Genomic DNA, 12,950 nt, shown 5'->3' on the forward strand with positions numbered 1-12,950 from the left:
GGAACATCCAAGAAACATTGGATTCATAAGAGCGCAATGCATGCAGTTTTTGTCGGATGTTGCAAAATGACAATCGCATGTTTAAACGGAACCAAAAAGTTTGTTCAATGTAATGTGGTACCACAGCAGACAAACTCGGATGTACAAGGTTCTGTTTATGCATGCCATTTTCGTCAGATGTTGCAGTCCGAAGACATTCAAAAATAATCAATTCCAGAAGCGATTTTTGTTGCATGTTGTAGTGAGACATATTGTCGAAGTTCAACGTTAGTCAGATGGCAATATCCGAAAAAAATCATATGCATCAATTGAGCCTAAAATGATCATCTGATAAATGCTGTACCATGACAATTGACAAATTACAGGGTTGCATAGTGCCCTTATTTGTTTCAATGTTCCTTCAGATTGTCCGACAAAATGCCGTACTACGACGTCCGACAACTATCATATGGTACAACAGTGGCATGCTTCCACCCTCCCTCCAACCCCTCTATTTGTTGACAGTCCTGTCGCCTTACTAATCTCATACAGACAAGAAAAAAAATGATAATTCAATGCATTTTCCACATAATATTTAGAGGCTTATAATTTTTTCTGCACCTCCGGAAATTTATCTCTCTCTCCCTGCCACCTCCCATCACTACTTTCTGGCACTGTAATTGTTTGTGCGTAAAAGGGGCCTAAAAGTTGATGCTCAGACTTAGCAACAAGATTTCCTGTTCCAATGTAGTTCTTTACAAACATCTTTCAAATCAAACACCTGGCACATTCATTCCATAGCATTAAAAAAAAGTCAATCAAGACAAAATTCCCTGACATTTCCCTGACTTTTTTTGATATCATAAATTCCCTGACATTTCCCAGTTTTCCAGGTCTGTCTGTCACCACCCTGTTTCACTATGTCACTGCATATAACACGTACATGTCAACATGCACAAACACAAATTACTAGGTAGGATCTTTTTCGGAATAATAATTTTCAAAAAAACGCCATAAAAGTCAAATGGCCATTTTCCATGATTTTTCACTTTGTAACAGAACTTTTTGTGACACTGAGAAAAGCAGCACAGCACTGTTCTGGAAGAAATTGAGCATGCTGTCAGGCAAATTCTTACAGCCATCTCTTTGAAGGCTTTCAAGAATATTAATTTAATGGGGTGTCAATACTTTCTTAGGATTCCAAGATAATTAGTATTTTCCAGCTTCTCTTTTGGCACATTCGGGGTCGAAATGTCACTAAATACAGTCTCCAAAACTTAATGTTCGAACTCTTTCTCCACTACAGAAATCCCTTGACAACCTAAGATTTAACACTTTATCAAAAGCTTCCTATCTCTCCCTTTAAATTTAATACTCAATCCTACCACCATAATTTCCAAGTCAATTTTAGACTTACTGTTGATATTCAAGAGTGGATATTGCCTCCTCCAAAACAATAATTCTGAGTCTCCATACAAGAATTTCCGCAACAGTCTAAGACAATAGTAATGCACAAGAATTGGATACCCCCTCAATTTAATGCTTGAGTCTGGGTATCTCATGGGGGGCACAAAAACATTGTGCAATACTTTCATGTGGTGCTACTGTACTCGAAGTAACACAAAATTCTAAATTTTCACATATTTGGAACCAGTATTATGTTAACATTTAGTGGATGGAGCCACCCACGTATGGATAGCCTCACCGAAAGGGACATTCTCAAGCGTATACTTTTCAACTTGCCATGAAGTGCAAAAAAGTTCTAGCTCGTAGAGAAGAAATCTGTCTTTTTTGCTGGAGGCTTTCGGTGGAGGTGAAATTTACACACTGTACCTCCCAATAATTACAGTTAAAGGAAGAAGTAGTAAATCAAAATTTTTAAAAAGAAATTGGTATTGGTGATGCCCCTGCGGCAACCACAATAGACCAAAGTGACTGAAAATATGTATCAGACGTAAGCAAGTTACTAAAGATATATCCACAAAACTTACTTGTAAATGTTCTATTAATTTCAGTGGCCTCTGCCACCATCTACTTGGGAACTCTATGCTGTGCTGTTAGGTTGACTTTCTGTTCCTCGACTACCGCTGGGGTGCTGGTGTAGCCATTTTGTCTGCTGCACGCAATGGGTTTGAGCTGTTGTAATAGTGGGAGTCAATCATGATGAGCCTGACCACTGTCGATATTCAGCTCATGCGAAAAGTGCATAATTGCATACATGTCTCTGATTTTGGTGTCAATTAGGGTGTGTGATGTATGCCTAACTGAAACTTCTTGGATCCTGTGTTTGTTGAACTTGAGCTGCCTTGCTAGTCCGGTAGTGGGTTGGGATTCTTTTGCATCCGCTAAGTGCTGATGTATACGCTCATTGACAGATCTGATGGATATGCCAATGTAGTGTGAGTTGCACTCACATTGGGTGTCATATATACCTGGGTTGTCTAGTGGGGAAAGGAATGATCTCTTGTGTTTGCTTAGGGCACTGGCTATTTTGTTCATTGGTTTGTGTGCGAGTTTTATGTCATATTGTTTCAAGGTCTTGGCTAGGCGGTTGGATGTAGTCTGGTGGTAAGGGAAGGCAATCCATCTAGCTTTATCACTGCTCGCTAGGTGGAGTATGTTAGGTTGTCGTACTTGCATTTCTGCTTTGCTGCACCATGTAGAGAGTTGATGTACTGTGTATCCATTTTGAAGTCCTATGTACGTCACTATGGTAACTTCTTCCTTCAAATCTTCTTCACTTGAACAGTGCGAGAAAGCTCTTCTGTAGAAGTTAAGCCCTACATTGGCTTTATGTTTGGGTGGGTGGTTGGAAAGGGAGTGGATATGCTGGTTCCCTGCCCCTGGTTTTCTATAGACCGTGGTGGTGAATTTGTTGCCCCTCCTTTTGATGGTTAGATCTAGGAAGTTAATGATGCCTTGGTTTTCCCGTTCTATTGTAAATTTCAATCTGGGGTGAATGTTGCTAAGTTTTTCCATGAGTAGATCTATTTCCTCTTCCCTTTTGTAAACTACCAAGGTGTCATCTGCCATATCGTCTTCTGTTTGTATGAAATACTTGTCTTGAAATTGAAAATAGGCAGATTTCCAATAACTTGAATACCTCAGACACTTCCACTGGTGAGACCTTATTGGCAGAAAGCCATCTTTCCACTGAGGTGAGGACTAGGTTGATTGGAATGGAGTTATACGTCAACTATATCTATGCTGCCAATTTTGGCATGGTTGGCTTGTACTATTGATGTTATTAGTTCTTTGGCATCTGTGCTGCTTCAGAAAATGTAGGTCAGTTTGTGATTGTGCTCAGAGATTTTCTTTTTTAGCCACTTTGTGAGGTAGACCGTTGGTTGGTTGAACCCTGATAATAACAGTAATAGTAATAATAGTAACAATGTATATATTGTTTTGAAATTCGAGTATGTCATACCAACAAACTTATATTAATGAACATAAAAGACTGAACTGAAACAGTGTGTGTAGTTTTAAAGAAAACTTACATGTTAGTTGCTGCCATGTGCTGCTGGGATATATGTGATCCATTCTCAATGGGTTTACAGACTACGGAATATATACAGTGGAACCTCGATTTAACATTTTTCAGGAGACCAAGCTGAAAAAACTTAAAATGTGGGAAAATGTAAAATGGAGGAAAATTTAATAGCATTAGCTATGTTGGGACCATGTAGATTGAATGTATAATGCAGGAAAATGTAAAATCTCGGAATGTACTCTTCGCAGCATCTTAATTGACCACCTGAAAAAATTCAAAGTCCTGAATTCGTAAATTTGGCAACATAGTGCTTCAGAGTCTACAAATAGTATCCAACTTAGCAACAGTTTTTTTTCTTTCTGAACGAAAATGCTCTTGTGAATTTCTTTCATTCTATCACATTCCATGAAGTTAGAAACCCTAAACCAGTAATACCTAGTCTTACCATAAATACTGTCACAAAGTTTTAAGTAAATTGACACAAAATGCTGAGAGATATTGTAATATCCTAATAACATTACTGAAATGGATACATGACAAATCAAAATCACAAATCATTATTCAAAATGGCCACGCTTAGCACGCACACATTCCGTAAGTCTTTGTGGCCACGCATCAATTGAATTATGCAACACATCGACTGGAAAATGAACAACTGCCTTCAGAGGAGACTGCTTTAAACTTTCAATATTGGGATGTCTCTTCTTGCAAGCCATCTCCTGAAGCTTGGACCACAATTTGTAGTCCAAAGGGTAAAGGTCCGGACTTGCAGAAAGCCAATCCGAAGTGGAAATGAAGTCTGGTACAATGGACATATTTTTTTTTGTTGCATATCTGCAACGGCGGCGGACTAAGGGTTAAACTGTACGTCCAGTCCTGATTAGCATATCTGTGCATAAGGTAGACTTAAAACAACAACAACAACAACACACACAGATACCATGTTCTTTGTGTTCTTCACTGTGGACCTAAAGTATACGTTGGATTTTTAAATGATACCACCACAAATATTATGCTATATTCAACGTTTGAAACTACCCACTTCAGACTTTACACACCATCTTTCTGCATCCGGAAATGCTTTGTCATAAATTACAAGAGAGTAAGTAGTCTAATAAGTCGATGAAGCCCATTGTTTGGTGGTTGAGACCACTGAAGGAAAGGGGAATATAGCAACTAAGTGATAATGTAGATTTCTTTGTTTACTTCAAGGTTACATAAAATATACCTCAAGGTTTTTTTTTATAAATCATTCATCTACTTTCCGGTGGAAGCAGATAGTGATTCGGATCCCACTTTAAACTGTAGGTAAAGTCCCGATTAGTCTTACTGTGCATAAAGTTGACTTAAAACACCAAATCAACCAATTCATCTCCTTTCAGAGTGGGCCTGCTATGATACTGTAGTCGGCCAGCATCCAAATACAGTTCTGCTTCGCGTACACAAGAGTATAATTGCATTTAATATTGTGACTAATTTTATTTCAAAACCACAGATTAAAGCAAATAATAGTGTCCAGAAAAAGAACCTCAAAGTAGTCTTCACACAAAGTATTTTATTCCATTGCCAAACATTTCAGTTAAGAATAATATTATGATTTTCCATTGTTTTTGATTCATGGTGAATTTTCTAAAAGGACCATGTCAAGAAATCTAAATATGTAAGTTTTACTAGTAAATGTATTTAAAATGCACGAAACCTAAAAAATAAGTAAAAATGCAACAAAAGCCGTTAAAAATACTGACAAATAAACTAAAAGCCAAAAAAGGCCAAAAATGCAAAAAAAATGTAAAAATAGAAAGTGTTTTCAGGCTCTAACTGAAGGGAAATGGACATGATATCAGGTTTAGCAATGTTTTTAAGGGTCAGAAAAAAAGTTGATTTTTAATCAACTTCCGGACCCTAATTATGACCATTGAAAAAGTTGGAGGGAAGGAGACTGCTTATTTAAATTTTTCTTGCTGAGGGATCGTATCGTCACATATCTTCACTTAATAATAAAGAAAAAATAAAGTTCATTTTTCGAAAATGACTTGCAGTTTTCCACCACGAGAATATGATTTTCATAGTTTGAAGTTCGTTAGTATTATCTTGCAAGGTTTCCATTGTTTTAATTTCGCACATATTTTATATTTCATACATTGAATATCCCTTTCCTCTCTCCTTTCCTTCAGTCTTTGGAAAAAAGCTGAAGTTTCTTGGCAATCAGTTCTGGTTCAAATGACTCCTTTTTGCTCTCCTGTTCCTACTTTAAACAAACAACAAAAGACTTTGTAACTAAACGATTGCTTGTTCAAAACACGGAATTTTTACACAATTCACAAAATATGACAAAACACCAATAGACATGTTCATAATTTTCCCCTTTCAGCGTTTCTCTATTTTTTCTGAATTCGATTCCTCATGAAAATTGCCATGAGGAAAATATACCTAGGTAGACATGACATTATGTGTGAATTCACTTCTTCAAACTGGTAGCAAATTTTAACATGACCTACCTAGAGAAGAGGTGGCATGCTTGATTCTCACGAGGGAGGTCGTAGGTTCGATTCTCCACCTCAGGAGTTTATCGTTGGATGTAAAGTTTATCTATCGTGCTAAGAAGTTAACATTGGTCGTCTCTGTATTTCACGAAGTGAAAGGAAATAGTAAGAGGAAGTTATTTCGATGATAGGAGGAAGTCACATGCCACGTGGAATGCCCAGAATCAAGTTACATAGAGCTAACTCTGTAATGGTGGTTTCGAATATTGCAAAGTTAGTGGGGAAAGTTTGTTATATCTGATACTCGTACTTTCTGTTCAAAGAAGACAAACATTTTAGATACAAAGCAGTGAGGAATTAACGATCATTATGAGGTTTTGAATTTTTTGTTTGTCACTCACTATATAAATACTTATTAGTAGTTTCTTATCAAATCGGCCTTCGTCGCAATAACAATTTATTTTTGTTAATTAGCGATTTACTATTAGTTTTAGACGCATGGTAAGATGGTGGTGAGGGGATTGAAAACAGTCATTACGAAGGAACGGACATAAAATTACCAATCTTAGCAATTTGAACTCATTAAACGCTCTCCTTCGTTACAGTACTGCACTACATCACTACTTAACATAACTGTATATCTTTTTTTAGTACGTATATCGAAATCAAATAATCAATATTTTAGGTGTCAGTGAAGAACAAAAATACATAACTTAAATAACATTACATTTGGCATCCTGAATAGATATATTATATATGATTTGTGAATTAATGATGATGTTTGTGTTAACACAACATATGAACAATAACTAAAATGAAAAGTTTTTAACTTTAAATCCTGGAAATCTCCAAGTTCTAAAAGGAAATATGCGCAGAAGGGATGTCCCTCAAATGTGCATCGCATTCATTTTTTAAATATTCTAATATCAACGGTATCTGTTCAGCAAACAAAAAAAAAATAAAAAAAATAAATAAAGAGGAGAGGGTGGGATTTGAACCAGCGACCTTTCACGCTTGACGAAAAATAAGGATAGCAGCGCCTAACCAACTGCTCTACGTTAACTTTATGACTGCATAACCTTAAAAACATGTTGACGTTTATGAAGACTCCCACCTTCCTGTGTTTCAAGCACATTTTCTCAACAAGTCGTGTAAAATATATTTTTTTGAGAACTGTTCGATATTATGCAAGGTATTGTAAATAAAATGTCACATAAACTCCTCACAAATTTGCTTCTTTCTGCACAAACTTGATGGCAATTTCCTCCAGGTGGAGAAAAACTCTATTCAGTGTTTCAAAGCCCCCAAATTTCAAGTCGAGCAAGTAGAATTTTAAATATCCCTCAAGGTTCTTTTCCTAATTTATTATTTCTGTTTGATTGTGTATTATAATAGTGGTTTATATTTTTTTCTACGTTCATGGAAAGTGTTAAATTGAAAACCTCTCACCACAGCGTTTTTTGTCTAGTGGAAGGACCTACTCAAAGTTGGCTACTCTCACCTGGACCAGAAGTGCAATGTTGCTAAGTTTACGATTTCGGGACTTAGAATTATTTCGGGGCGGTCAAATAAGATGTTGCAAAGTGTACATTCAGGGTCCCACCGGATATCCCAACCACCTGCTAAAAGGTTAAAAGTATATTTTGTGATTTTTTTTTTTTTACTCTCTGAACAATCAGTAATAATGTGCCTTGTTTAAGCAAGATGTGTGTTAACACACCAAACAACAGCTGGTAAAAATTTGAAAATACAGTTTTTAAGAAACTGCCCACATTTATTGCAGTAATCCTGCAAAATATATGTAAACATGCACACTGTCATTTTAGCAAGCGCACAAGAAATGTTGTGAATCTTCAGACATTTATTGATACAATCAACTATTTGAGTGTAAAGAACAAAAGTATCTTACAGGTGTAGTTGAAAAGCAACAAAAATACAAAAATTACTCCAGAAAAAAATCAAATAAAATGAAAGTTTTTTGTGTTAGCTTGCAACACACCCTGTACTTACCTTCAGCAACAATTTTCATAAAAATCAACCTTGCCAGGCAAGCATGTAGCCAGGGGGCTTATGCCCCCCCCCAATCCTGTTAAGTATCAAATTTAAATAGTTTATGGTGGTATTATACTTCCTTAGCAGGATTAAACACCTTGTATTACACTGATAAATTCATCTTCAAGGCTTCTGCCTATGGGTCTGTGGCAAGGTACAAATGACAAAGTGGAACATTTTTATTGTTATTTTTTTTATTTCACAATGCTTTCTCTGCCTCTGATGGTTAATCACTATGATATGGAAGAATGATGATTAGGTGAAACTGATGAAGGAACAGTCATAAAGGAACACACATAGCCAGGTCAGAAATTGAACCTAGAACTTTCACTGGTGAGCTCGTTGATCAAGCACCTGATGCTCTCGGCCACCAAGGGTGTGAGAAATAGAAAGGGAATGTTTTGATAAGGCTATGCAAATTTAACAATACTCATGTAAAAACTGGGCAACCTAATAATAATTTCTCTTTTAACAAATGTTTACCTTTAACTTGGTCAGACTCGACGAAATCCTCTCAACAGCCTGGGTTGGAGACTCCTTCCCCATAATAAAGGACACTAATGACACTTTTTTGACTTCTCTGTTGTCGCAGACAGTAAATGTCAGCTGGCTGGTTTCACCAAGCAGTGTGTTTGATTCAGAGGAAATCTCGAGGTAGAGTCTGAAACATACAAGAATTCCATCATTTAATTGTGTTGCAAATCAATGCCTACCACTCAAGACATTGACTTCTAACTTTACACAACAACACATGAATGCTTTATTTCTTGGAACACTGAGTGTAGAACTATTAGTTTCGGATTTCAGTTTACATACTGAACTAGACAAAATACAGGTTGGTAATCACACTTACAATCAGGTATCACACTAGTGTGAACTTGAGCATAATTTAGGCTCAAATTTCAGTCTATGATGCAAAAAAAGTACTTGCTGGACGTCATGCGACATCCATATTTTTATCGTGGTTTTGGTACTGCTTTAAACAAACATTCTTCGTACTGTTTAAAACAAACATTCTTATCTTTAGATAAGGTATAACTTACACCGCATGCCACCATTTTATAAACAAGTCTGTGAAGCCCAGTGTTGACACACTTTTCACTCAGGCTTTCACTACATCATGTGGCTTCCTCAGGAGATAAGAATGTCAAAGTCAAAACATGGGAAAGGTAATTTTGGTCAAAAAGGTTAAAATTGATGGTAAAAGACTGCTTCCTACTCTATCTCAGGCTGGCAGGAAGTAAAGATGGTCACACTTCCTGTTGGCCACTCGTTAACTGTGAAATGGCTGTCATTTGTTTATCTTGATTCCATAGAGAAACACTACATTCTTTTTTGGTAGTACTTTCCAATAATAATTGCTATCATTTATCTAAAGGGTGGCATGTTCATTTAAGTTTTAAGATGTTTTCAAGATGACAAATGACACTCCTACATTGAGTTCAATTTGTCCTCTTGCACTTTTGATAAATTTTGTTTCTTTGTGTCTGCTTTTTCTATTCAAATAAATGCTTTGATAAACCTGAATTTTGTGTATTTCCTTTTATATTTTGTGCAGATGTTCCTCTTCCTATCTTTGTATGCAAGGGTTGTTGCATTGGCAACAATTTTACCTGTTGATGTTTGTTCATCGTAAGCAGAGACATCTTCTGAGGATGCTGTGCGCAGAGAAAGGCCTGAGCTGTAGAAAAACAAGAGTTGGGTGTTACACCATGACAATGTACGAAGTCACACATCACTGGTTATCAGCCAGTCTTTGACTGCTCATGAGGTAACCATCATACCCCACCCGCTTTGCTATCCAGATTAGCATGTTTTCCATGAGTATTTTCATCTACTACAACATACCATGTGACATGTTCATACTTTCATGATACCTGTGTGTAAAGATTCACTCTTGAAGTGGAAATTGTTAAGTGGGGGATGTTGCTCAAACAATGAGGCACTTTCTACTGCTTGCCGTATGACCTGGAAACAGAAACTGAAGAAAGTTGTATTTTCGATCATGTTTCTGTTTACTATGCATTTGTCTTATTTATAATTTTGATAAAAGTACAAGGTGATCCAAAAAGGCCGCCCCTTTTCAATTGGTGAGCATAACTTTATTTAGGTGAATAATTGCAAGCTACAAGGACAGAAGTGTTGCACAGACATGGGAGTTTGATACAAGATATGTCAATCAGGTTGTGAATGTCACATCACATCACGTCTCACTTAAGTTTTGAATATAACATCACTCAGGTGAGCACCACCGTTGTTGGAGCACTCATGAAGCCGAGCCACAAAGCTACGCCGCAATGTATTCTCCAGCATAGCAACCGGAATAGCAGCAATTTTACGGTGGATGTTCGCCTCCAGTTCCTGGGCAGGTTTCGTAGACCCGGGACTTCAGGTATCCCCACAAGAAAAAATCAGCTGCTGTCAGATCCGGCAAACGTGCCGGCCAAGCCACATCGCCATATTGGGAGATGAGGTGGCCGGGAAAAAGGTCGCACAATTTGGCAATGGACACACGGGCTGTGTGTGCCGTTGCACCATCCTGTTGGAACCATGTGATCAGAGGAAGGCGTTGGAGTGCCGGCACGAGAAAGTCTTGGAGCATAGTCACATAACGCTCTGAATTGACAGTACACGTGGCACCAGTGGCATCGCGAAAAAAGTATGGTCCAATGATTCCTGATGTACTGATCCCACACCACACAGTTAACTTGGGACTGTGCAACTCATGCTGATGCAATCGCTGCGGGTTTTCTGTACCCCAGAAATGGCAATTCTGTTTGTTGACCGACCCCGATAGCAAAAAGTGTGCCTCGTCAGACATCAGAAGGTTGTCGACAATGCGTGCATCTTGTGCCCACATGTCGAGAAACTTGTCACAAAACTGGACACGTGCCACTTTGTCGGCTGCGGTCATTGCTTGCACTACTTGCACCTTATACGCTCGTGTATGTAAATCCAAGTGTAAAATGCGATGTAAACTGCCATACGTCATATGCAATGCTTGCGATATGCGGCGCACTGATCTTCGTGTACTTCTTTGGATGTCATCCCGCACACGGTTGATGTGTTCCTGTGTCCTTACAGCTCGGGGTCGTCCAGGAGATGACCTGTGTCGTACTGAACTCTCCTCGTGCCATTTTGCTACCCAGCGCCATATGGTGTGTTTGTCTGGTGCGTCTCTACGCTGGCCTAGTCGGCAGAAAGCTTGTTGGGTTTCAACACTGGACTTTCTTTTTTATAAACAGCTCTACCGTGCGAACACGGTCTTACACATTCCACTTCTCCATCGCAACTGATTCTCCCACTATTCGTGAATACGCTTCACTGCCGCCAGCGTGCACCGGCCAGTGTTGGCTTTGCAGTAGCCAATTGAAAAGGGGCGGCATTTTTGGATCACCTTGTATATGCCTTTTTTAGCTGACAATATGTTAGAAAACTAAATATTTATTGACATAAAATGAACCAGCTGATCGAAATGCATGTGATGTACTCTCATTTAATATTAAATTAATCTATACTATTATACAATATAGCCCGTAATCTTTCAAAGTAGTGGGGAATTATTCTTACAAACTTTTCAAATTATTCTCCACCTACTCCGATGAACATAATTAAAAAAATAATATTCCTCATACCAGTGGCGAAGATATAGTACTCTTCTGTTCAGAGAAAGTGGCACACTCATTTGAATTGAAGTCCAGCTTCGTGTCTGGCAGAACAGCCAAAGTAAGTGTTTGGAAAGCAGCAGTATTGCTTACTATCAATCATTTTAACCACATGCAAACTCAAAGAAAAAAGCTAACAGCAAAACTGCAGTATAGATTTTAATTAACTGGACTGTCCACGTCTACAATCAAAGGAATGTAAATGTGAAAAATTCCTGAAAAATACATTTAAAAGAATGCATTTTTTTACGGTTCGTGATGAAGTGGTTATCCCAATGTGTTAGAATATGAGGACCCTGGGTTCAAATTTGACCTGAGCATGGGTGTTCTTTTTTAGTCTCTCTTCATCGTTGCGAGTAGCCAAAAAATGGAAGAATAACAACACTAAATATCAAAGGAGGGGGGGGGGAAATGCAATTAGAATAAGCGAGACAGAAATAGTGCTGTTATAATTCCTGAAAATGATGAAAAAAAAAATATTTTCGAAATAGTGTTATCCTAGTCCAGGAGAAGGCTTGAATACTCCTTCTCCGCACACTTTGGCAAACAGAATCACAAATTTGGCACTGAATATGCGATGGGAAAAATAATCCAAATCTGAAAGGAAGAAGCGTTTATGTCAATACCAAGGGGGCATATGAGAGAAGGTACCCCCCCCCCCCACCCAACATCAGTCATCCAGGCTATTAAAACTAAGTCAATGGTTGTCCTCTCATTTAACTTGAACAGTAAATGGAATTTTTGTAAAATACAAATTGTCGGGCTTTACTTTTTTTACATGTGGTTGGTTTCGTAATGGAGCAAAAAAAATAGAATGATGACTCTTGTAAAATTCTTACAGACTGAATGAATTCCTCCATAGATTCCAGGATATCGACACTTCATTTTAAAAAAAATAGTTTAAAAAAATATAATATATGTGCTGTTGGTTAATTAGATTCATCGTCACATAGCAGAATCTGCTATGTCGACGGAAGGTAGATCACGATTGTCATTTAGGGTTGGAAACCCTAACCTTCCACAAAAGCAAGACTTCCCAACGTCTTCATTAATTTTCATGCACAAGCTTCACTTGTATTCTGTCAGCAATGTGCACAGCATATAAACACTATCTGATGAAGCATATTGCTTCCAAATGAATGTAATTACAGAGAACAGACATCAAAAGTTTCGAGCTGGACAGGAAAAGATGCAATCTTATGGAGAAATTACCCAAATAACTTAGTTTCTGCACCGTGGCTTGTGGCCATGTCGGTTAAAGGTCGCCTTTGTAAGCTAAAA

General features: G+C 37.8%; 1 protein-coding gene across 2 annotated transcripts in view; it reads right to left on the reverse strand.

The window, feature by feature from the left end:
• LOC145984463 (uncharacterized) overlaps window positions 1-12,950 on the reverse strand; it is a 189,249-nt gene that overhangs the window by 120,706 nt on the left and 55,593 nt on the right. For both annotated transcript variants that reach the window (XM_083118122.1, XM_083118123.1), the window contains exon 3: window positions 8,488-8,665. In XM_083118122.1, the coding sequence (XP_082974248.1) occupies window positions 8,488-8,665 (178 nt within the window). The remainder of the gene's footprint in view (window positions 1-8,487; window positions 8,666-12,950) is intronic.

Source organism: Lepisma saccharinum, chromosome 2 (assembly GCF_977018435.1).
Source record: "Lepisma saccharinum chromosome 2, izLepSacc3.1, whole genome shotgun sequence".
In the NCBI taxonomy this organism is placed as follows: domain Eukaryota; kingdom Metazoa; phylum Arthropoda; class Insecta; order Zygentoma; family Lepismatidae; genus Lepisma; species Lepisma saccharinum.